Source organism: Geotrypetes seraphini, chromosome 17 (genome assembly GCF_902459505.1).
Source record: "Geotrypetes seraphini chromosome 17, aGeoSer1.1, whole genome shotgun sequence".
Classification (NCBI taxonomy): domain Eukaryota; kingdom Metazoa; phylum Chordata; class Amphibia; order Gymnophiona; family Dermophiidae; genus Geotrypetes; species Geotrypetes seraphini.
In genome coordinates this window covers 32,097,901-32,123,304 of record NC_047100.1, presented here as the reverse complement: position 1 = coordinate 32,123,304, position 25,404 = coordinate 32,097,901, and the positions used below count along the sequence as shown (strand labels likewise).

The 25,404-nt window shown below is 46.2% G+C and overlaps 2 protein-coding genes across 4 annotated transcripts in view; both read right to left on the bottom strand.

Annotated features, from left to right (window-relative positions):
• The window catches only part of TAMM41 (TAM41 mitochondrial translocator assembly and maintenance homolog), a 330,305-nt gene that overhangs the window by 133,520 nt on the left and 171,381 nt on the right, over positions 1-25,404 (bottom strand). The window contains exons 8-9 of one of the 2 annotated variants that reach the window (XM_033926287.1): positions 16,348-16,424; positions 5,155-5,557 (exon numbers count right to left, since the gene is read on the bottom strand). In XM_033926287.1, coding sequence (XP_033782178.1) covers positions 16,369-16,424 — 56 coding nt within the window. In that variant the 3' untranslated portion in view covers positions 5,155-5,557; positions 16,348-16,368. Of the gene's footprint in view, positions 1-5,154; positions 5,558-16,347; positions 16,425-25,404 lie in introns of those variants that run through there. The other variant, XM_033926286.1, reaches the window with a different exon arrangement.
• Positions 1-25,404, bottom strand: part of VGLL4 (vestigial like family member 4) — a 251,170-nt gene that overhangs the window by 207,666 nt on the left and 18,100 nt on the right. For both annotated transcript variants that reach the window (XM_033926293.1, XM_033926294.1), the window contains exon 2: positions 16,348-16,424. In XM_033926293.1, coding sequence (XP_033782184.1) covers positions 16,348-16,411 — 64 coding nt within the window. In that variant the 5' untranslated portion in view covers positions 16,412-16,424. The remainder of the gene's footprint in view (positions 1-16,347; positions 16,425-25,404) is intronic.

Here is a 25,404-nt window from a genome sequence, read left to right as displayed (position 1 = left end):
TGGCAAGAGGCTCAAAAGGAGGTTTCATGAGGGCTGATAAAACCACATTCAGGTCCCAGACGACAGGAGGAGGCTTCAGAGGTGGTTTGACATTGAAGAGGCCTCTCATGAACCGGGAAACCAGTGGATGAGCCGTCAGAGGTTTTCCGAGGATAGGCACATGAAACGCAGTGATGGCACTGAGATGGACTCTGTTTGAGGTAGACTTGAGGCCAGCATCGGATAGAGAGAGCAAATAGTCCAGTACAGTTTCCACCGCCAATGAGGTGGTATCGTGATGATGCCGTCGACACCAAGAGGAGAACCGGGTCCACTTTTGATGGTAACATTGGAGGGTGGTCGGTTTCCTGGAGGCGTCCAAAATGCGACGGACAGGCTGATATAGATTTTCTGGAGAGGTCAGCCCGAGAGAAACCAAGCTGTCAGGTGAAGCGAAGACAGATTGGGATGCAGTAGAGACTGACGTTGCTGCGTAAGTAGAGTAGGAAACACAGGAAGAGGAATGGGCTCCCTGGAGCTGAGCTGAAGAAGGAGGGAGAACCAGTGTTGGCGAGGCCACCGAGGAGCGATGAGAATCATGGTGGCCCTGTCCCTGCGGAGTTTGGATAACGTCCGCAACATCAGAGGTAGTGGAGGAAAGGCATAGAGGAACCGATCCGTCCAGTCGAGCAGGAATGCGTCTGGGGTCAGACGATGAGGAGAGAAGAGTCTGGAACAGAACTGGGGCAGCTGATGGTTGTGAGGGGCTGCAAAGAGGTCCACCTGCGGAGTGCCCCAGCGAGCAAAGATGGAGTGGAGTGTTGAAGGGTCCAGAGTCCACTCGTGAGGTTGAAGGATGCGGCTGAGATTGTCGGCCAGGGAGTTCTGTTCGCCCTGGATATAGACAGCCTTGAAGAAGAGATTTCGGGCCGTGGCCCAGGTCCAGATGCGGAGAGCCTCCTGATAAAGGAGGCGAGATTCGGTGCCGCCTTGCTTGTTTATGTAGTACATGGCAACTTGATTGTCTGTGCACAGGAGAAGAACCTGAGGGCAGAGAAGGTGCTGGAAGGCCTTGAGAGCATAGAATATGGCTCTGAGTTCCAGGAAATTGATGTGATGTTGACGCTCCTGAGGGGTCCAGAGTCCCTGGGTGCGTAGATCTCCGAGGTGAGCTCCCCACGCATAGGGGGAGGCATCCGTGGTGATGATCATGGAGTGAGGGGGCAGATGAAAGAGTAGACCCCTGGAAAGATTTGAGGAGTTCAACCACCATTGAAGAGATCGCTGAAGAGACGATGTCACAGATATGGGATGAGAAAGAAGATCCGTGGTCTGTGACCATTGGTTGGCAAGAGTCCATTGGGGTGTCCTGAGGTGGAGTCGTGCCAGGGGAAGCACATGTACCGTCGAGGCCATGTGGCCCAGGAGGACCATCATCTGTCGGGCAGGAATGGAGTGATGAAGGAGCACCTGACGACAGAGGTGGAGCAGGTTCCGTTGACGATCGGAGGGGAGAAACGCCCTCATTAGTGTGGTGTCGAGAACTGCTCCAATGAACTGAAGTCACTGCGTAGGAAGTAGATGCGACTTGGGGTAGTTGATCTCGAACCCCAGGAGATGGAGGAGAGAGATGGTGTGATGAGTGGCTTGAAGCACAAGTGGTGATGTAGGTGCTTTCACCAACCAATCGTCCAAGTAGGGGAACACCTGGAGGTTGTGAGACCTGAGGAAGGCCGCCACCACAATAAGGCACTTGGTGAACACCCTGGGCGATGAAGCGAGGCCAAAAGGTAGCACTTTGTACTGATAGTGACGGTGCTGTATCTGAAAATGGAGGTAGCGACGTGAAGTCGGATTGATTGGGATGTGAGTGTAGGCCTCTTTGAGGTCCAGGGAACATAGCCAGTCGTGCTGAGAGAGAAGAGGGTACAGCGTGGCAAGGGAGAGCATTCTGAACTTCTCCTTGACCAGACACTTGTTGAGGTCCCTGAGATCGAGGATGGGACGAAGGTCTCCTGTCTTCTTGGGAACCAGGAAGTAGCGGGAGTAGAAACCCTGACCACTTTGGGCCGGAGGCACTTCTTCGATGGCATTGAGGAGAAGGAGGGATTGGACCTCCCTCAGGAGGGGGGTTTGGGAGGAGTGAGAAGCAGACTCTACGGGAGGATTGTTCGGTGGAAGAGTCTGGAAGTTGAGAGCGTAGCCGTGGCGAATGATGCTGAGGACCCACTGGTCCGATGTGATGACCTCCCAACGGCTGAGAAAGATGTGGAGACGGCCTCCGATTGGTTGAGGAAGAGGCAATGAAGGCGGGAGACTGGCTATGCCCTGGAGAGAAGAGTCAAAAGGGCTGAGAGGGCTTGGAAGGTGGAAGAGGCTTGGCAGGTTGGTTGGATTGAGACCGAGCCTGGGTGTGGTGTTGTTGCTGACGGGGCCGCCTAGGTTGTTGTGAAGGCGGATTGAGCGGCCTGGCTGAGAACCTGCGTTGATATGAGGACTGTGGCCTGTAAAGTCGAGCAGGTGGAGCCTTTTTCTTGGGTTTAACCAGGGTGTCCCATCTGGTCTCATGGGCCGAGAGTTTCTGGGTGGTTGAATCCAGGGACTCCCCAAAAAGTTCATCCCCAAGACAGGGAGCGTTGGCTAGACGGTCTTGGTGGTTGATGTCCAAATCAGATACTCTCAGCCAAGCCAGGCAGCGCATGGCAACAGCAATGGCAGAGGCACGAGAGGTCAGCTCAAAAGAATCGTAGATAGAGCGTACCATAAATTTCCTCAGTTGAAGGAGACTGGAAATTTGTTGCTGGAAAAGTGGAATCTTTCTCTCTGGAATATATTTTTGAAGGGCGGACAGCTGTTGGACCAGGTGTTTCATGTAAAATGAAAAGTGGAAGGTGTAATTGTTCGCCCTGTTGGCCAGCATGGCATTCTGGTAGAGCCTTTTGCCAAACTTGTCCATAGTTTTGCCCTCTCTGCCAGGAGGGGTGGAGGCATAAACACTGGCGCCCTGAGTCTTCTTCAAGGTGGACTCAACAAGGAGAGACTCATGGGGCAATTGAGGTTTGTCAAACCCCGGGATAGGGATAACCCGGTAAAGGCTATCTAACTTACGGGGGGCCCCAGGGACTGTGAGGGGATTCTCCCAGTTTTTATAAAAGGTTTCCCATAGTATGTCATGCACGGGTAACTTGAGGAACTCCTTAGGCGGTTGTTCAAAATCCAGGGCCTCCAGAAAGGCTTGGGATTTTTTGGAGTCTGACTCTAGGGGGAGAGACAAAGCCGCTGACATCTCCCTGAGGAACTTGGAGAACGAGGATTGCTCAGGTTTGGAAGTGGTATCGGGCGCTGAGGGTTCCTCGTCCGATGAGAAGACATCCTCCTTGGTACCGGGAGGGGATTCTTCCCATAAGTCCGGATTCCGGACCTCCGGTTGCGCATGCCGAGAAACCGGGGTGGAAGGCTCGGTATGGTGGGTCTTAGATAGAGACTTGCCCGAGCGCACCGAAACGGTACCAGGAGAGGAAGATCGGTGTCGGTCCCGGTCTCGGGAAGAACGGTGCCCTGCCCGGTCCCGAGGTGGATCTGTAGTGGTATGTGAGGGAACTACAGGATGGGCACGGAACTGTTCAGCCGAGAGAATCGGCATGGATGTATTAAGTGGCACCGATGGGGTGGATACCGGTTGTTTGGTGCGGGGCTCGGGCCGGTCTGGTACCGAAAGGAGCGGTGCCAGGATAGTGGGTAACAGGTGCTGGAGTTGATGCTGCAGCTGTTCCTGTAATTGCTTCTGGAGGATGGCCGCGATGCGGTCATCCAGGGGTGGCACCGGAACCGCTTTCTTTTGTTTCGGTTCCATAGGTGCTGCTCCACGCCCCGGCGATGAGGAGGCCGATGACGAGGCACTCACCGAGATCGGGGCGGAGCGTTTCCGGGGTCGGCGTGAAGCCGGTAAGGTCGGTGCCGCCACTGTGGCTGGGGGGCGCTCGAGGGAAGAGGAAGGCTTCTTAGCCGGCTTACCTGGCACCAGCGGCGCCGATGTCGGATTGGGCGTCGTCGAAGTGGTGGGAGTCGATTTTGGTGGTACCGCTGACGATGCCGTGGATTCCATCGCAGACCCGGTGCCGAATAGGATGTTCTGCTGGATCTGGCGATTTTTAAGTGTTCGTTTTTTAAGAGTGGCACAGCGGGTGCAGGAGTCCGCCCGATGCTCAGGACCCAAACACTGCAAGCACCAATTGTGTGGGTCAGTGAGGGAGATCGGGCGTGCACACTGCTGGCACTTCTTAAAACCTGGCTGCGGGGGCATGAATGGAAATACGGCCTCCGCAAAATCAAACCCGGAGGCCTGTATAGTGGCAACAGGCCCCGCCGGGGCTGGTTCGAAAAAGAAGAAAAAGAAAGTAATTTTTTTTTTTTTTTTTTTGCAAATGAAAAGAAAAAAGGAACCCGAAGGTAAGAAAGTAAAATAACAGGAAAAATTCGCGAGCGGGAAGGCAAAAAGGAAGATTTCAACGGCCGTTGAAAAAACACGCGTCTTCTTCGCTCCACGGAAACGAAGAAACTGGGGACCACGCACTCCTCCGTCGGGCAGGAAGGCACTCGCGCACGCGCGGTGCCGCCATCTAGAACTTTCTAGTTAAAAAGGTCCGTACCGGGGCTCCGTCGGTGACGTCACCCATGCGTAAAGAATATGCTGCCTGCTTGTCCTGGGATAATACTGGCTACTGAAAAAAGAAAAAAAAAAAAAAAGCTAAGGAGAAAGGAATTTTAGAAGGAACATATTTGGGTGACCTGTCTTTAAAAAGCTTTAAGCAGACTAGACACTTCAGATGCAAGTTCATTAAAATAAAATCTGATCTCAAAAACTTGGAAACTTGGATATTTAGCTCTCTCCAGGACCAAAATATGACTACTAGAATTCAGCAAGAAATAACAGCTGTTCATGAAGCATCTGATACAAATACTGCAGCAGCCTTATGACCTAACAGGGCACAGAGGGCTTGTAAATGTGAGCGGGGGATGGAAGAATGCCTCTTCAGCTAACAGATGTGATCCATCAACGTTTTGCATTTCAGTAACTCAAGCACAGACCTATCCATATGGCGAGATTTCTGGTTAAAAAAAGGGCATATTAACTCTTTCAGGTCTGGACTCAAGGGCTTCATCAATCTGCTATTCTTTTTTTTTTTTTTTTTAAGGCTTGAAGAAATATCTGGATAAAACATAAGCTGTATGTTCTCTTAGGCTTCAGTGGCTGGTGTCCCGATTGCTGCATTTTTCTGGGTAGGTAGGTACCGAAGTTTCAGCCATCATGCCATGGTTTTCTTCAGTGTATGCTGTGAGGTTTGCAGTTTGTCTTCAAACCTGATTGGCTAGAACTTGAGGTGAGTGAAGCAGGAAAGTCTATTGGTCACCAACTTGAACTTTGACAGGAAATTAATTGGTTTCTTTTCCTATAGGGTGGTGAATTCTCTGGTGAGTTTAAGGATGTTCTCCTTGTACAGTTGGGTTATATGTTCTCTTAGGCTTCTGCGGCTAGCATCATGATTGTTGCAATTTTCCAGGTCTTGCCGTAATGCAGCTGCAAAGGTCAAAAATATACATCAGGGAAAACAAGGCCATAACAGAGAGATTAAATTAATTATTTGCTTCGATCTTCAATGAGGAAGATGTGGGACAGTTGCCGGTACCAGAAATTGTATTCAATTCTGATGAATCAGAGAAACTCATACAAATGTCTGTAACACCGGATGACGTGATAGGTCAACTTAACAAAATGAAAAGTAGCAAATCGCCTGGACCAGATGGTATACATCCCAGAACACTGACAGAATTGAAAAATGAACTTACAGAGCTATTGTTAGTAATTTGTAATTAAACCAGCATAGTACCAGAAGACATGAGACCAACATGATGCCGATTTTTTAAAAGGGTTACAGAGGTGATCCAGGAAATTATAGACCGGTGATGGTAGAGACTACTATAAACCACAAAATGACAGAACATATACATAAGCATGGATAAATGAGAGAAAGCCAACATAGTTTTAGTCAAGGAAAATCTTGCCTCACCAATCTACTGCATTTATTTGGAGGGGTGAATGAACATGTGGATAAAGGTGAACTGGTTGATATTGTGTATTTGGATTTTCAAAAGTTATTTGACAAAAGTACCTCATGAAAGACTTCTAAGGAAATTAGAAAGACATGGGATAGGAGGTAATGTCCTTTTATGGATTAAGAACTGGTTGAAAGAATGGGTTTAAATGGTCAATATTCTCAATGGTGAAGGGTAAATAGTGGGGTTCAAAAATACTTTCCAAAATGCTGCAAAAAATTTCAGTGAAAACAGCAAGAAAACTTTAGAATCGTTCAAAAGGAAAAGCCTTATCTAACTGGAAAAGGCAAGGTTACTTCATCGGCATAAAAACCACCTGTGAATGTTGGGACCTTTAACCCACAAAACAAAGGCAGCAATTTGTGTCAAAAATAAATGTGATTTGTCAGAACTTATAATCGGCCCACATACATGTGAAATACTCTAAATGCAAAACATGCGATTCTACAGTGGACACCACAACATTTTATATACCCAGTGACAGGATATCAATACACGCTACACCACAATACTGATTGTGCCTCTTACTTCATTGTTTATGCGATTCTCTGCCCGTGCCCAAAACTGTACATTGGACAAATGTCCCGGCGCTTCAGGATTCGCATGAGAGAACACCGCAGCAGCCATATTCACACTTAAGATTGACGAGCCAATCACTGAGCATTGGGTGCATGCACACTATCAACCCAATCAGGTTAAGTGCACCTTTATTGACCTCTACACACCAAGGAGAGGACAGAAAGCACAGTTACTTACAGTAACAGGTGATATCCAGGGACAGCAGGCAGATATTCTTACATTATTCCCTTTCAAACGAGACTGATGTTAAGCCTAAATAAGTTATTTCTTCATACACTTCATGAAATTCAAATTGAATATATTATGTGAAATAGGATCTCAAGCGCTCGTAGTCACCAGCTAACAGAACAAGCCTTGGCGGGTGACTATTTTGCGAGCTATCATCGGTCCTAATTATCTTATTTATTCAATTTATAGTGTATGACTTATTTAATATCCTTGATAAGGTTAATTCTTCCTTATTTCAATTTTATAATATGAACATTCATACCCGGCCCTCTGACCACAATTGCTATAACGACGGAAGATCTCCATTTCGCTCTCAAGAGCTTCATCAGGACCAGAGTGGTAGATAAATTAGCACTGTCCTCTTTGCTCTTTGTGAAATGTTATAATTTCTACTTTCTCACGAACCCATCGAGGAATTCTGCCGAAGCACATTTCATGGCGTCTGATGTCATTTCAGGGCTCATTTCACCAGAACAGCACCGATGAACTGCAAAGTTTCACAGGACTGTAGCTGGGACTTGGGAAAATTGATTTCATACCCCAAGCTTTGTAAGAACCACATAGTCTGTTTGGTTGCTACAATAACCCCAGGAGATGTTGAATCTTTGATGAGCCAGTCTTCCAGAGCTGCTGCTACACCAACAAGGCATTTGGTGAACACTCTGGGAGATGAAGCCAAACCGAAAGGAAATGTACTGGAAATGCAGATTCCCCACCCAAAATCTGAGGAACTGTCAAGAGACTGGATGGATGGGAATGTGAGTATAAACCTCTTTGAGATCTAGAGAACATAACCAATCGTTCTGATCTAGAAGGGGGTATAGACTAGAAGTGACAGATATACTAAACATGTTTTTTTCATCAGTATTTACAAAAGAGGACCTGAACCTGAAAAAATTTTCAAAGGAGATCAAGCAGAAAAATGAACATCCATGGAGGTAAGCCTTGAAGACGTACACAAGCAGATAGATAGATTAAAAGCTGACAAATCTCCGGGCCCGGACGGAATCCACCCTAGGGTATTGAAGGAACTAAAGGAGGAAATAGCAGAAGTACTACAGCAGGTTTGTAATCTATCCCTGAAAACAGGCGTGATCCAGGAGGATTGGAAGATAGCTAATGTTATGCCCATCTTTAAAAAAGGATCGAGAGGTGACCCGGGGAACTACAGACCGGTAAGTTTGACTTCAGTTCCGGGGAAAATGGCGGAAGCACTGATAAGACAGCGGAAGCACTGATAAGACAGCATTGACAAGCATCTAGGAAGGAACAAACTGATAAAAACAAGCCAACATGGTTTCTGCAAGGGAAGATCGTGCCTAACGAACTTATTGCACTTCTTCGAAGGAATTAACAAATGGATGGACAAAGGGGACCCCCCATAGACATTGTATACTTAGATTTCCAAAAAGCTTTTGACAAGGTACCCCATGAACGCCTACTACGGAAACTGAAGAACCATGGAGTGGAAGGAGACGTACATAGATGGATCAAAAATTGGTTGGCGGGTAGAAAGCAAAGGTAGGAGTGAAGGGCCACTACTCGGACTGGAGGAGGGTCACGAGTGGTGTTCCTCAAGGGTTGGTACTCGGACCGCTGCTGTTCAATATATTTATAAATGATCTAGAAACAGGGACGAAGTGTGAAGTAATAAAATTTACAGACAACACCAAACTATTTAGTTGAGTTAGGACTAAAGGGGACTGTGAAGATTTACAAAGGGACTTGAACAAACTAGGAGAGTGGGCGACGAGATGGCAGATGAAGTTCAATGTAGAGAAATGTAAAGTCTTGCATGTAGGAAACAGAAACCTGAAGTACAGCTATACGATGGGAGGGCTGGTAATGGATGAAAGTACCCAAGAAAAGGACTTGGGGGTAATAGTGGACAACACAATGAAGCCGTCGGCATAGTGCGCAGTGGCCTCCAAGAAGGCAAATAGAATGCTGGGTACTGTCAAGAAAGGTATTACAACCAGAACGAAAGAAGTTATCCTGCCATTGTATTGGGCGATGGTGCACCCGCATCTGGAGTACTGCGTCCAATATTGGTCGCCATACTCCAGATGCTAGATTTTAAAAAGAAATGGGATATGCATGTGAGATCTGTAGCGGGGTGAAGTCTGAGGGTGGGTCATTAACGTGGGCAGACTTGATGGGCTATAGCCCTTTTCTGCCGTCATATTCTATGTTTCTATGTACCTTAAGAAGGATATGGCGATACTCGAGAGGGTTCAGAAAAGAGCGACACGATTGATAAAAGATATGGAAAACCTTTCATATGCTGAAAGATTAGAGAATTAGAGAAACTGGCTCTTTTCCCTGGAGAAGCGGAGGCTTAGAGGGGACATGATAGAGACTTACAAGATCATGAAGGGCATAGAGGACAGATTCTTCAAACTTTCGAATACAACAAGAACGAGAGGGCATTCAGAAAAATTAAGAGGGGACAGATTCAGAACCAATGCTAGGAAGTTCTTCCTCATCCAAAGGGTGGTGGACACCTGGAATGCACTTCCAGAGGGTATGATAAGACAAAGTACAGTATTGGGGTTCAAGAAGGGATTAGATAATTTCCTGAAGGAAAAGGGTATAGAAGGGTACAGATAGAGGATTACTATACAGGTCCTGGACCTGATGGGCCGCTGCTTGAGCAACTGCTTGGCTTGATGGACCTCTTGTCTGACCCAGTAGAGGCACTGCTTATGTTCTTAATAAGCGCTAATCAAGTTAAATTCTTAATATATGCAGCTAATTTCAGAGGATATTTACATGAACAGATTTTAAAATATAGTATCCAAGCAGCATGCTATATGTGACATCATAAATAAAGCTTACGGAGAGGTTGCCACACCTATCCGTTTCACATCTTATACCCCACAATTTGTTAAATAGATAGTGTTGAAATCCCTGTCCTGCTTGGCTGTTAGATGTAGACATCCAGAGTAGTATACGATAGGAGTTTGAGGTACCAACACATATGATTAAACAATTGTTCTTTTACACTAACCCCCTCTTCTACAAAGCCACGCTAGTGGCTGCCACGCGGTAATTGCCCCGAAGCCCAAAGAGATTTAAAGGGCTTCGGGGCTGGTGCCGCACTGCAGCCGGTAACGCGGCTTTGTAGAAGAGGGGGAAAATTTTAGGTACCACAATCATGCTCATTCTCATTCTCAAATGCTTTTCTAAATTCCTCCGCATTATTTTCCATTTCCCTTTTTTTACTGATATTAGTGTCAAGTGCAAAATCATACCTTTATTTGTAATTGGGCAATACCAGCCTAAGGAGTAATACGAGTGTTATCAAGGTTTATTTCATATACTGCATATACGAGTATATATATATATATAAAAAAAGTCTAAGCAGCTTACATATAATGATAAAATAAAAGGAAGTGGGTAGACAATACAAGACCAAAAGTAAACAAAAAATGGTAATACAATGGGAGAATAAGGGGAAGACAGTTGTCATTCACAATGGCCTGCATTTCCCAAATGAAAAGGAAAAAAAAATCAGCAGAGGAAACAAATCGGTTGTGCAAAGCAGTCTGGAATGTCACAGAAAAGCCATGGTAAGCTTTAGATTTGATGAAAGAGGGAAGGAATTCCAGAAAGATGATGTTGAAACACTGAACAAGATGAACATGGCAAAGGATGGGATAGATTTTAAAAATATATTCTGCCAAGAACAAAGTTCTCATGGGATAGTAGGATATTAGATGGTGAGCCAAAAATGTTTGTAGAAAACAAAGGGTTGAATCTTATAGCAATACATCGATCCCCCGAACCTCCCCCCCATCCAATTGGCAAGAGATATTCACTCCCTCCTGCCGCCATCCCGTCAATCCTCAGCACCCACCCAACATTCTCCAACATACCCCGACACTCCCCAATACCTACCCGACATTTCCCAACACACCTGAAACTCCCTCACACTCCAGCATCCCCCCCCCCCCCGGTACTTTTAGGAATTGGCTGGCAAGAGGGATGCCCACTCCCTCCTGCCGGCAGGATCGCACAAAATAACACAGATGCAGTACTCACAGGATGCCAAACCCGCATTGCAAACACCAACATACAAAGCTATTCCCAAGCTGTTGGATAGTGCCAGTTGAAGCCAGTGAGAGCCGGTGTTGGAGCACAAACAGGGCAGAATGCAAGAACTGAGGTCTCTCTTTTTTTTTTAAACAATGATGGGAAAGAAGAAAAAAGGAGACCCAGTCAGACCCTCTATCATTGGAGGGAGGGTGAGGCAGGGACCTGGGGGGGGGGGCCATGTGTAACCCCTAAAGCCGGCACCGTTCAGCCGGACACCCCTGTCTCAATGAAGAGGAAACCTCAACAGGAGAAATATAAATGTCAGCTCACTGAAGAGAAAACAATGTTCCAGACACAGCCAGAATCCAGGAGCTAGTTGAATAGCGACCATCACCTGCTGGGAGATAGAGCATACTGGAGATACAGGAGGCGTGCCAGCCAAAAGGACCACCTGTTAATCAGTTTCTCTATCTCCGCCTGCTGGTAGATGTGTGCTCTCCCACTAGTCTCTGAATTCATCTGCTGCTGTTGCTAAGGAATGGGGAAATCCTGAAAACCCAACTGGTTTGTGGCCCTCAAGAAGGGTCTTTGAGATCCCTGACCTATGCCTTTCTCAATAACAATGGACTTTTCCTCCAGGGATTTGTCCAAACCTTTCTTAAAACAAGCTATGCTACCCACTTTTACCACAACCTCTGGCAACACGTTCCAAAGCTTAACTATTCTCAGAATGAAAAAATATTTCCTCATATTGGTTATAAAAGTTATTTCCCTGCAGTTTCATCGAATGTCCCCAACAGCCTGATTAAAGTCTAGGGTAAAAGTAAAGATAATGAAGTACAGAGCCATCGAGTCACTTTGAATAATGTTGAATCCATTCACCTTTTGCAAGTGCATTTAAACTTTCCTGCAAATTCTGGAAGATTACACAGAAAAATTAGGGTTCATAAAAACAACTCACCAAGCACCTTGCATGAATAGCACTGTGTCAAGCGACATACTTTTCAGTAAAGAAATAATACCTTCAAAAGTTTCTTCCCTTTATACAGATCCAGAGAAGCCAGTTCATACATTGTTTTTCCTGATTCTGTTTTTACAGCAAAATGACATTTATTCTTACCTGCAAATTTTCCTTTCCTTCTGCATGATGAGTGGGTTATGCCTCCTGACCAGCAAATGGAGGCAGAGAAAAAAATGACAGAATTCCAGAGTTGTGTAACATCTTATTCTAGTGATGTAATCACTGGTTTGTCAGTTTCCTCTGCCTTCATCTTCTAGTAAAAAAGGATAACGCACTAGTCTAGACTGGTCTAGCTGGATAAAGAAGTTTGTTTTGTAGACAAAATGATTAATCACTATCCGAGTGATTCATTTTGTCTCTGGTAGATTAGCAAGTCAATACACCTTAAAAAAAAAAAAAATATATATATATATATATATATAAGTTCCATATAGCTGTCCAACAGCCAATTTGCATTATTTAAACAGTCAAGGCAACAAGGAACTGCCTACTTTCTTGAGAATATATTTTCAAGAAGTTAGAGTAATACAAGCTCAAAAATTTCTAGTATCATCACTACCAGGAAGTTTATACAGAACACTTCAGGTTGGAGCCAACAGCTATATACTAAAAGAATTATTACATAACTCTGAAAACACATGATCACTTGATTTGTTGAACGGTAGCTGTTGCGTACTACTTGAGAAGGGCTTGCTGAAAAAGGCATTTATGTGAATGGGGTTAATTTTATAAGGAAATACAGAATGTAAAATAGCATTTTCAGACCCTTAAGTGGGCTCTAATCCGTCCAGCACACATCCACAAAGTAGATGCAGAGAACTCAGTGCCTGCTTAAACATGCTGCACATTCCTTAGGATGGAAAAGGGGGAACAAGGGGCAAGGGTTGGCACTTTTGTTTGTATTACTACTACTGCTATTAATTATTTCTATAGCGCTACCAGACATACGCAGAGTCCCTGCTCAAAAGAGCTTACAATCTAGACAGCTAAAGACACACAAACAGGATGTCATGGATACAGTTAACAAGAATAGTTAATCTGCTGGCTGGGTTGGTGGCCAGCGGGGAGTAAGGTTAGGGATTGAAGGCTATATCAAAAAGGTGGGTTTTAAACAAGGTAAGGGAAGGGGCTTGGCGGACAAACTCAGGTCATTTATTCCAGGCATAGGGGGCAGCTAGATGAAAGGAGCAAAGTCTGGAACTGGCAGTAGAGGAGAAGGGTACAGCTAAGAGCAGCTGATTTGAGGAGCGATGTTATTTGGGAGGCTATTTAGATTGTAAGCTCTTTCGAGCAGGGACTATTTTCTTCTTTGTGACTCTGTACAGCGCTGCGTATGTCTGGTAACACAACTGAAATTAGTACCGTATTTTCACGCATATAACGCGCGCGTTATACGCGTTTTTACCTACCGCGCATACCCCTCGCGCGTTATATGCGTGAGCGCGGTATACAAAAGTTTTAAAACATAGTTCCCACCCCCGCCCGACGCCCGATTCACCCCCCCAGCAGGACCGCTCGCACCCCCATCCCGAACGACCGCTCGCACGCGCTCCCACCCGCACCCGCATCCACGATCGGAGCAAGAGGGAGCCCAAGCCCTCTTGCCCGGCCGACTCCCCGACGTCCGATACATCCCCCCCCCCGGCAGGACCACTCGCACCCCCACCCCGAAGGACCGCCGACTTCCCGACAATATCGGGCCAGAAGGGAGCCCAAACCCTCCTGGCCACGGCGACCCCCTAACCCCACCCCGCACTACATTACGGGCAGGAGGGATCCCAGGCCCTCCTGCCCTCGACGCAAACCCCCCTCCCTCCAACGATCGCCCCCCCCCAAGAACCTCCGACCGCCCCCCCCAGCCGACCCGCGACCCCCCTGGCGACCCCCACGACCCCCCACCCCCCTTCCCCGTACCTTTGGTAGTTGGCCGGACAGACGGGAGCCAAACCCGCCTGTCCGGCAGGCAGCCAACGAAGGAATGAGGCCGGATTGGCCCATCCATCCTAAAGCTCCGCCTACTGGTGGGATCTAAGGCGCGTGGGCCAATCAGAATAGGCCCTGGAGCCTTAGGTCCCACCTGGGGGCGCGGCCTGAGGCACATGGGCCCAACCCGACCATGTGCCTCAGGCCGCGCCCCCAGGTGGGACCTAAGGCTCCAGGGCCTATTCTGATTGGCCCACGCGCCTTAGGCCCCACCAGTAGGCGGAGCTTTAGGATGGATGGGCCAATCCGGCCTCATTCCTTCGTTGGCTGCCTGCCGGACAGGCGGGTTTGGCTCCCGTCTGTCCGGCCAACTACCAAAGGTACGGGAAAGGGGGGTGGGGGGGTCGGGGGGGTCGCCAGGGGGGTCGCGGGTCGGCTGGGGGGGCGGTCGGAGGTTCTTGGGGGGGGCGGTCGTTGGGGGGGAGGGGGGTTTGCGTCGAGGGCAGGAGGGCCTGGGATCCCTCCTGCCCGTAATGTAGTGCGGGGTGGGGTTAGGGGGTCGCCGTGGCCAGGAGGGTTTGGGCTCCCTTCTGGCCCAACTACCAAAGGTACGGGGAAGGGGGGTGGGGGGGTCGTGGGGGTCGTCAGGGGGATCGCGGGTCGGCTGGGGGGCGGTCGGAGGTTCTTGGGGGGGGCGGTCGTTGGGGGGAGGGGGGGTTGCGTCGAGGGCAGGAGGGCCTGGGATCCCTCCTGCCCGTAATGTAGTGCGGGGTGGGGTTAGGGGGTCGCCGTGGCCAGGAGGATTTGGGCTCCCTCCTGGCCCGATATTGTTGGGGAGTCGGCGGTCCTTCGGGGGGAGGGATGTATCGGACGTCGGGGGGGGGGCATCAGGCTTTCAGGATGGGGACAGACCTTCAAGGGGGGACAGTGCACGGAAGTCAGGGAGGGTGAACGGAGAGTCGGGACAGTGCACGGAAAGTCAGGGCAGTGCACGGAAGTCAGGGGGGGTGAACAGAGAGTCGGGACAGCGCACGGAAAGTCAGGGCAGTGCACGGAAGTCAGGGGGGGGTGAACGGAGAGTCGGGACAGCGCACGGAGAGGCGGGGCAGTGCACGGAAGTCAGGGGGGGTGAACGGAGAGTCGGGCAGCATGCGCGGTATAATCGTGAGCGCGTTATACCAAAGTTTTTGTGCTTATCATCGTGATTTCTGCGCGCTATACACGTGTGCGCGTTTTATACGGGTGCGTGTTATTTGCGTGAAAATACGGTAGTAGTAGCAGAGGTGTAACAAGGAGAGATGAGAGATTTTGAGGGGCAGCAGAACGAACTTGAGCTTGAACTATATGTGAAGGTGGATAGGGAGCCATTATGAATGTGTACCTACTTTTCGTGAGGTAGTTTTATTAAGGCACATGGTTGTGTATGTTGCCTTTACAGAACAGGCAATTTATAAAGTTACCCTTACATACAAGATCTTTTCCAATGCAAGAGACACATTGGCACAAGATCAAAGTATGGCTGTGCTGTCATTATCCATTATTGCATATATCTTAAACTGTCTCTCAACTCGGTCCTGGAGTCCCCTCTTGCCATTCAGGTTTTCTGGGTATCCACAAGGAATATGCATGAAAGAAATTTGCATATAATGGAGGCCGTGTACGCAAATCAAGTTGATGCATATTCATTGTGGATATTTTCATCTGGAAATTTCAGAAATCCAACTGGACTGTGGTTCGCCCATCGAGGAAAATGGTTGCCCACCCCTGGAATAAAGGCAGTGCTGGGGAGTGTGGTGGTTCCTGTCACTGGCCCCAATCTGATACAGTTTTCTTCAGAAAATAAGTACAAGGATTTTTTTTCTCTTTGCAGTGATCATGCAAATTAGAAATTAAACCTTCAGCAAGATAAATGATTTGCCTCTCCATTTGTCTATCACAAGACAATTTTTCCACTCTCTCATGCTTTATAATCATATTCAAATAGGAACGTGCTGGGGTTTACCAGACTATAAAAATCACAAGATGTCCTTGAAGTCATAATCTGGCACACTGCATCTGTTTCTGTACTTGCAAGTATTTGTTATTAAAATGACATAAAGGAGGCATTTTGTACTGTGAGCAGAAATACTACAGCATCGTAAGAAGTTGCAGTGAAAAGGGGGCTGACATTCAGAAGCAACAAAGAAAAGGTAGCATTAGAAAGCCAGGAATTTACAAGTATCTTAAAGCCTGCAAAAAAAATGCAAAACCCTAAATACATTTGCAGTATTGATTAGATGTTTTCAAAGCTAACTATATCTACATGTCCTTTACCTGTAACAGAATTAAGTAGCTTGAGAGGGTGGAACCAAACTAATCAAATTCTCTGCAGTATGACTAAAGTAGGAACCAACGTGGGTGAAAGTCCAGGTACATTGTAATTATCTTTGACGACTCATTTAAAGCACCCGCTAGTTTTGACTTACGTTTCTCATCATCAGCATGCACTAAAGATGCTGCTCTCGACAAAACATCCAATGGCGTCTCCATGCTGCACCAGACCCTATAAAAATAAATAAAAAAAAGATGAAATGCAATCTTCAAAATCAAGGTGTTTTTATTTTTAACCACACAATCCACTCACTACCTGGACTAGCTTGCTATGCCGTCTTTTAGACCAGTTACTCAACTGAATAGATTATTTGCCTTCAGTTTAGGTCACCCGTTTATCATAAATGAATTTGGGACAAGATGGGTGCTATTTTCAGAATAGCTGGCGTAGCAGTTTTGTTTCCATCATTTTTAGTTTAAATTTTTACTTATTACAGGTGAAAATTTTAAGTTTACTTATTATGATAGACATATTAATTTAAAAGTTATGTATTTTTCAAGATATTATTATGGATGTATTCTTGTAACTAGTTCTGGGCTACCTTGGGACAACAGACTAGAAAATCTTTTTTTTAGTAATATCTTTATTCAAGCAACGGAATAGCATCACAAAAGTGAAAACACATTGTCAACTAAAAGAAAGGGTATTATACAAGACAAAGCATAAAGCCTAGGCATAGTTCTTAGAAACATCTACGTCAGCCAACCTAAAAGCACAGAGACATCCAAGCTCGCAATAGTTATTACAAAGAAAAGCTATACACATTATCAAACTCTTCTCTAACCAGTCAGTATCAATCACATCCTACCAACACACAACTGCCAAATTAACTACTCTGCTCACCAATCTCACAACTCTGTCCCCATACATACCTAAACCAACCATACCATTCTCTTATGTTGCCAGAACTGAATTTGATGTAGGGCAATAAGGTCACCCCCCCAAAAAAAAAAAAATCTTCCATGTGCCCCATCAGGATGGAAGACATTGCCACAAAAAAAATAATGTTGGTGCTCAGGTGAACGTCTCTTCCGACTCTCTATTAATCTCAAAATGTGCCAGTTGTTGGGATTGTTCTCCCTTGAGAAAAGGAGACTGCGAGGGGATATGATCGAGACTTTCAAAATACTGAAAGAAATCGACAAAATAGAGCAGGAAAAAAAAAATTATTTACAATGTCCAATGTGACACGGACAAGAGGACAAGTCCAGGACAAATATAAGGAAGTTCTGCTTCACGCAACGAGTGGTGGACACATGGAATGCTCTCCCAGAGGAGGTTATTGCGAAATCCACTGTTCTAGGATTTGAAAGCAAACTAGATGCACATCTCCTTACGAGAGGGATATGAGTGACTAAAATTACGCCAGGTGTATACCTGGATGGGCCTCCGCGTGTGTGGATCGCCGGACTTGACGGACCGAAGGTCTGATCCGGAGATGGCAGTTCTTATGTTCTTACATGAAACAGTGAAAAGGGGAAAAAAACATAAGAATAGCTTTAATGGGTCAGACCAATGGTTCATCAAGCCCAGTAGCCCGTTCTCACGGTGGCCAATCCAGATCACTAGTACCTTGCCAAAACCCAAGGTGTAGCAATATTCCATACTACCAATACAGGCAAGCAGTGGCTTCCCCCTTGTCTTTCTCAATAACAGACTATGGACTTTTCCTTCAGGAACTTGTCCAAACTAAACTAAACTAAACTAAATCTTGGATTTATATACCGCATCATCTCCACTGATGGAGCTCGGCACGGTTTACATGGTTAGGGAAGGAACGGAAATCCAATGGAATTATATAAGTAAGAGAGGAGAGAGGTTTAGGTGTAAGAATGCCAGGAACGGGACGGGGTTACGTTTTGGAGAAGAGCCAGGTCTTCAGACGATTACGGAATGGTAGAAGTGGACTCAAATTGCGGAGAGGGGAAGGGAGACTGTTCCAGAGCTGAGCAATTCTAAAAGGGAGGGAAGAGCCAAGTTTACCAACAAGGGAGATGCCTTTTAGGGAGGGGTAGGATAGTTTTAATTTTTGCGAGGATCTAGTGGAGGTTGGATTTGAGGAATTCCAGGATAGCGGGAAAAAAGGAGGGAGGATACCATGGAGGATCTTGAAGGTTAGACAGGCACATTTAAAGTGGACCCTGGAAATAACGGGAAGCCAGTGGAGTTTGGATAGGAGCGGTGAGACATGATCAAACTTACTTTTTGAGAAGATAAGTTTAGCCGCGGTGTTCTGTATTAGTTGGAGTCTGTGAATGCTTTTCTTTGTTACGCTAAGGTAAATGGAATTGCAATAGTCCAATCTGGAAAGGATAATGGATTGTACGAGGACGGCAAAGTGTTTTTGGTGGAAGCAGGACCTCGCTTTCCTCAGCATGTGAAGGCTGCAAAAACATTTTTTTATCAGGGAGTTGAGGTGGTCATTGAAGGATAATGATGAATCTATGGTGATGCCCAGAACTTTGCTAGAGAACTCCAGCTGTAGAGAGGAACCTGTGGGCAGTGGGATTGAGGTGGGTAATTGATCAAGTTTGGGGCCGAGCCATAGTAGTTTGGTTTTGGACTCATTCAATTTCATTTGTACAGTGTGAGCCCAAGATTGAAGGTTGGTTATGCAAGAAGAAATGTTAGCTACGAGATTGGTGAGGTTTGCATCGGTCTCGATGAGGACCAGGATATCGTCGGCGTAGGTGTAGAGTGTTTCTAGGGGGGATAGGTGGAGAAGGTTCAGGGAGGACATATAAATGTTGAAGAGGATGGGAGATAGGGGGGAGCCTTGTGGGACTCCACAGGTCGGTTTCCATGGGGAGGAGGAGGAACCATGTTTGGTGACGGTGTAAGAGCGAGAACGTAAGAAATTCGAAAACCAGTCGAGGACTGTAGAACTGATGCCTATCTCGGAGAGTAGGAAGATTAGAATGTCATGGTGGACGACATCAAAGGCAGCAGAGAGGTCGAATTGAAGGAGAACGGCAAATTTTTTATGAGAATGAAATTGTTGGATCTTCGAGATAAGGGAGGCCAGGAGGGTTTCGGTACTGAAGTTGGGTCTGAAGCCGTATTGATAGGGTAGGAGGATAGAGAATCTTTCCAGGTAGGCTGAAAGTTGGGAGGAGACGATGGACTCTAGCAGTTTGGTTAGGAGCGGAATGTTTGCTATTGGGCGATAATTAGATGGGGCGGAGGGGTCTAGGTCAGCTTTCTTTAGTAGGGGGGTCAGTGCAATGCGTCCCATTTCAGGGGAGAAGAGGCCCGATAATAGGGCAGAATTTATGAGTATAGTGAGAGAGGAGATGGCCTGAGCGGGAATTTTCTCAAATAGATAGGATGGGAATGGGTCCAAGGTGCAATTGCAGGATTTCAGTTTCAGACAGAGTTTGAGGACCTGGGAATCGGATACTTGCTCAAAGGTGGTCCAGGATCTATTGACTGGGATGGGGGTGGGGACCTTTGTAGTAGGATCGGGGGAGGCGGCCACCAGAGGATTGTAGGAGACTGCAGGAGGGAAGGAGCTTCTCAAGGCGGTGACCTTTCCGTTGAAGAAGTTTGCTAGTTGATCCACTGATGGGGAGGAGGGAAGAATAGAAGGGTTGGTGTTGGGGGTTAAGGAGCGCCAGATATGGAACAGCATACTGTTCTGGTTTTTCGATCTGGAGATCTTGTCACCATAGAAGTCTTTCCTAGCTCTTTTGAGTGTATTGTTGTAAGATTTAATGTTGACTCTCCAGATTTGTTTATCTGTGGGGGATTTCGATTTTTTCCAGATGCGTTCCAGGGATCGACATTTTTGTTTTAGCGCCCTGTGTTGTGGGAGGAACCAGGGGGCCTTACGGGAGTAGGAGATGGTTTTGGTGGAAAGTGGGGCGAGAGATTGGTAGGTGGATTCTGAGAGAGTGGTCCAAGTGTGCCAGTTGGTTGCAGGATCTGATGGCTTAGGCTTGGATGGGAGATTGTCAAGAAATTTGGACCAGAACTGGTCATTTGAAATTTTCTTACGGAAAGTAATGGACTTAGAGGACTGCGGAGAGGTTCCAAGGGGGGACATGAAGATGGGGAGACAGAAGGTTCCTAGGAAGTGGTCGGACCAGGGAACGTGATCCCAGCGGACGTCGTCGGTTGAGGTTTTGTAATCCGTGAGATCGAGGAAGCTGATGAGATCTAGAGAGTGTCCTTTTTCATGGGTTGGAGAGGAGGCGGGGGGGGAGAAGCCGAGAGAGATGAGGAAATTATTGAAATCGGATGCATCTTTACTAGAGGTGTCATCAAGGTGGAGATTGATATCTCCGATGATCAGTAGTCTATGGAACTTAAGGAAAGCGTTAGATATGGTCTCGTAAACAAGTTCGGAGGAATTGCTCCAGGGGGTGGGCGGACGATAAAGTAATAAGATACCTAGTGGGTGAAGATGGAGCTCATCATTGATAGAGGCTAACATATATTCTAGTGAATGGTGGCTGCCTTTTTCGAGGAGTTCAACATTAAAGAAAGATTTGTAGAGGAGTGCCAGTCCGCCTCCTTTACGGTTTAATCTAGGAGAAAAGAGGCCTTGGTAGCCCTGGGGGCAAATCTCGTTTTGAGTATAATAATCATCTTTTTTGATCCAGGACTCTGTGATACAGAAGAGTCCAGGATCAAAATCTGTGAGGAGGTCTTTCATAATTTGGGTCTTGTTGCATACGGATCTGGCGTTGCAGTAAAGTATCGGGACTGGGGTTAGAGAGTCAGGGGCATGGTTGGGAAGGTTGGCAGGGGGCACAGGCTTTAGGTAGGCTAGGTTGGCTTTGCGGGATTTATGTTTGTGAGAGTGACTTCTAGTGCGTAGAAGCGTGGGGATATTTAGGCTGGGGCAGGTATTAGTGACATTTGGGGAGTCTGGTAGATTAGGGGAAGAGGGTTTTAAGCAGAGGGTGATTTTAAGAGAAGAGCAGAGAAGGAGAAAAAAGAGCCAAAAGGGAGGCTTCATGTTTGACTTGGGGAGCCTTTTAAGCTGGGAGGCAAGGCTTGTTTGGATCGATTGTGAAGCAGTATGTTAAGTGGAGGGAATTTTTTTTTTTTTTTTTTTTTTTTTTTTTTTGGACAACACAGGAGGGAAAGAGTGGATGAACCAGAATCCCTGCAGTGAGAGCGGATTTACCTCTGAAACTGTCTGTCTTTTTGGAACCTGAGCAATAGGGTGTTCCACACGGAATCGTATGCGGAGGGGGCTAAATCGGAGGGATTTAGCAAGGAGAGGCTATACTGTCGGAAAGCCAGGGCCGGGAGGGGGCTAAATGAGCTAGTGGGAGGAAGGGTGAACAGGGAGGGAATTCAGGTACTGATCTCAACAGGAATACAGTTTAGCATCTAGACAGTTTCCAATAAAATATAGTACAGTTTGGCATCTGATAATTTCCAGTAAAATACAGTGAAATACAAACCTTTCTTAAAACCAGATGTTGCATCATATGAAACAGTGATAGGGGAATCAATATAATCTGTCCAGCACTTTAATATAACTTTTTCATTAGCCGTTAAGGCTAAGGTGATAAAACTTTCGTATGGGTGCAGAAATATATTCCAAGAGCAAGCACTGGTCACACAACAAGGTCAAATAATCCCACAGAACTGACACATTTATTAGTCTCTCTAAGAAAGGAAGAACCTGCAAAAAAAATAGACAATTTAGGGCACTCCAAAAAAGTATGGAGAAGCATCCTCTCTGTATCTTACACCGATTACAATGCAAGTTAGACCAAAGTCTCATAGCAGCCCCTCTCACTCGGATTAAGAAAACCCAATGTAAAAGTTTGAACTGGGTTTCTTGCAAACCTGATGCTTTTAATAAAGCCCATGCCATGCTGCATTGGCTGAAAATATGGACCGTGGCATCCCCTCCTCTAACAAAGTGAAAAGACTGCAACAGCCCTGAGCTACCCACTGGTGAGAAGTAGAAGGGCTCATCCCTGGGAGGGAAATATGTGTTGCCCACATAACTAAGAAGCAGAGAGGCCTGCACCGATTTCCTTCGTCTCTTGCACCACCATTACCAAGCAGCTTGAAAAGGTTGTAAAAATTAAGACAGGACCTAAAAGGATGAGATACTGCTATAATATGAAGATTAACAAAACAATATGGGTGACACTAAGAGGTGACTAAATACAACAGAAAATTTATTTGTTCCCCCCCCCCAAAATATACCCATGTATACCTCCCCCCCCCCCAGTAAGGACACTACAATGTACAATCTTAAATCAGGTACATTAAGTCCACCTTGGGCTCTACGGAGAATGAGCTTGGAATAGGCAATGCGAGCAGTCTTATTTTGCCACAGGAACTGCCTTAAACTCGAGTTTTTCCCACCGCTTGATCCATATAGGCAGGACCCGTAACAGGTATAAAACTTTAGGCAGCATTACCACCTTAAGCAATTCCACCCTGCCCAAAAGTGACAAGGGAAGATCCATTCATTGTGTACACATGCTTTTAATGTGTGCAATTGTTGCCATTAGATGCCATCGGCTCGTGCTAGAGTCCTAGCCATTTTCACCCATTCAGTAAAAGTTACCATTAAACTTGCCCAATAATATAATTCAACTACCTCTTCTCTATCAGACCAGACATCTGCAATCTACACAGAATAGAAAACAACCTCAATTTAAATCCTACACCTCCAGTTTTCTACACACCATTCTTTCACAAACCACAGAAATTAACCCAACAATGGAAACAAAATAGAATTAGTGTATTTCCTCTTACTACTGTACTGACCATACAAAAAGTACATTTCAAATTTTCATCTTGCTTCAGTAACACAACATTCCTTCACTGGCATTCAACATCTCGTGAAATAGCAAATAAACCCCATATAAAAAAAGAGTCAGAAACTATAGAACAAACATGCCATACTAAACCATCAAAGCCAAGGACTCTAAACAAACAATTACACTAGCAACAGAAAGGCAATACTGCACATATTATATCACGTGCTTGAATCCCAGTTTACTTCTCACTGGGGAAAAAAAAGATACACTTTACAAATAGAAGCATTACAGGTTTGCATTAGTTATCATTAAAGTTGGGATTTCAAGACGAGAAGGTTATGTTTATGAATGTTTGATTGTAAACTGCTAAGAAAAAGTGATTTTCCTGGAAGAGTGGTATATAATGGGGTCCTTTTACTAGGAAGTGCTAGCCGCTTTAGCGTGCCCTAAATGCTAACGCGTCCATATGTTAGCGTTTAGCACGCGTTAAAACGGCTTAATATACACAGAAGCTACTTATTAGCAGAACTTTCTCATCCATCACACAGACAAATGCTTACTTAACATTGAAACCAGAAACCATGCAGACAAAATCTGGATATGGAAACCTTGAGAAACCCCAAATATATACGAGGTACTTCCTCCTACACTGATCAAAATACAAAGATAAAATGCTTTCCATCTGCTCCTTTGCCATTTTATTTTCTATGGGAGGTCCTCTTATTGACCTCCTTGCAAATCTCTCGTCTTACACTTTTTTTTTTTTTTTTACTTCTTTCATCTCTTTCCAAATTTGCCTTTGTCACTGATCTTTCCCTTTCATCTTTTTGTTTCCATTTTTAGCTTCTTCTCTATCCACTCAAAGCTAAAATTTCACCTGTCACTTTCAATTCCCTTTTCACATCTCATCTACCTATTAGCTATCCATCTCAACTTTCACCTCCTTCCCATCTGTGGGCTCACAGGAGCATCAGTTCAGCCATCCTCTCTCACTTCCTAGTCTTCTTTGCCTCCTTTTCATCCATCTCTTATCTTCCCTGTCCCTCAGCCCTCTCATCTTCTTGTCTCTTACTTAATTTCTCTTTCCCCTCCTCCTAATGTCCCCATCTTCTCACCCCATTCAGCCTTGTCTTTTTCTCATCTTATTCACAAACCCCTAACCCTTTCCATTTCCTCTCAACCCCTTGCAGTTCCTCCACTCATACTTTTTCACACCCTCCAGTCTACTTAACACATCCCTAACATCTTCCCATTCAACACTATCTCTGCCTTGCCATGTCTTCTATTTATTTTTACTATTTATAGCTTAAGGGGTTTACATTCAGGTACTCAACTATTTCTCCCCATCTAGGGTTACCAGATTTTACGCATGTAAAATCCGGACCCATAGCCCTGCTCCCATGCTCGCCCCGTTATGCCCAAGTCACACCCCATTTTTCCACAGCCCTGCCCCCTTTGATAAACTAGTTGAGCTGTAAAAGATCCAGCACTGGTCTGACCAATTCCCCCTTCATGGGCACTATAAAGAAAACTGAATACCGTATTTTTCGCTCCATAAGAAGCAACTGACCATAAGACCCACTTTTAGAAGAGGAAACACCAAAAAAAAATTCTGAACCAAATGGTGTGCCCTGTACCCTGTCCCCCTCTGGTGGTCTAATGGTAGGCCGGGACAGGGTACAGGGCACGTCTAGTGGTGGGCACATCTAATAGTAGGCAGTTCCACCCCCCCCCCTGTACCTTTTTAAATCCCTCTCTCCCTCTCTAGGTGGCTGTCTCAGTATTTTTATCATCCCCCTTCCAGTACCTTTCTAAAATACCCCCTCCCCCCACCGCAGGTAGCTTTTTAAGCCCACGTACTGTTTAAAAAAGATCCCCCGCTGCACACCCCTTTTTAAAACATCCCCGCCACATGCCTACCGCCGCACCTTTTCAAAACATCCCGCCCCCCCGCAAACACCTGCCGCCGTCGTAACTTGTTAAAAACATCCTGGTGATCTACTGTGATTCTTCCCTCGCTAGCCATCTCATATTTCCCGGCCAGGAGCGCGGAGCCACGCTCCTGCCTGGCCTTGTGCTGCTTTCTGATTAGATGCCGTCAATTCTCATGTCCTGCAAGAACTGACGGCAACCAATCATAAAGCAGCGCAGGGCCAGGCAGAAAAGCAGAAAGCTCGCGCGCCTGACCTCCGCTGCTCCTGTCCGGACAATAGGAGACGGCTAGCGAGGGAGTAATCATGCTAAACCACCCAGAATATTTTTAAGAAGGTACGACGGCGGCAGGTGTTTGCGGCGGGGGGAATGCTTTAAAGAGGTGCGGCAGCGGTTGTTTGCGGGGGAGGGATGTTTTAAAAAGGGGTGTGCGGCAGAGGGATTTTTTAAACGGTACGGGGGGAGCAGTTAAAAAAATT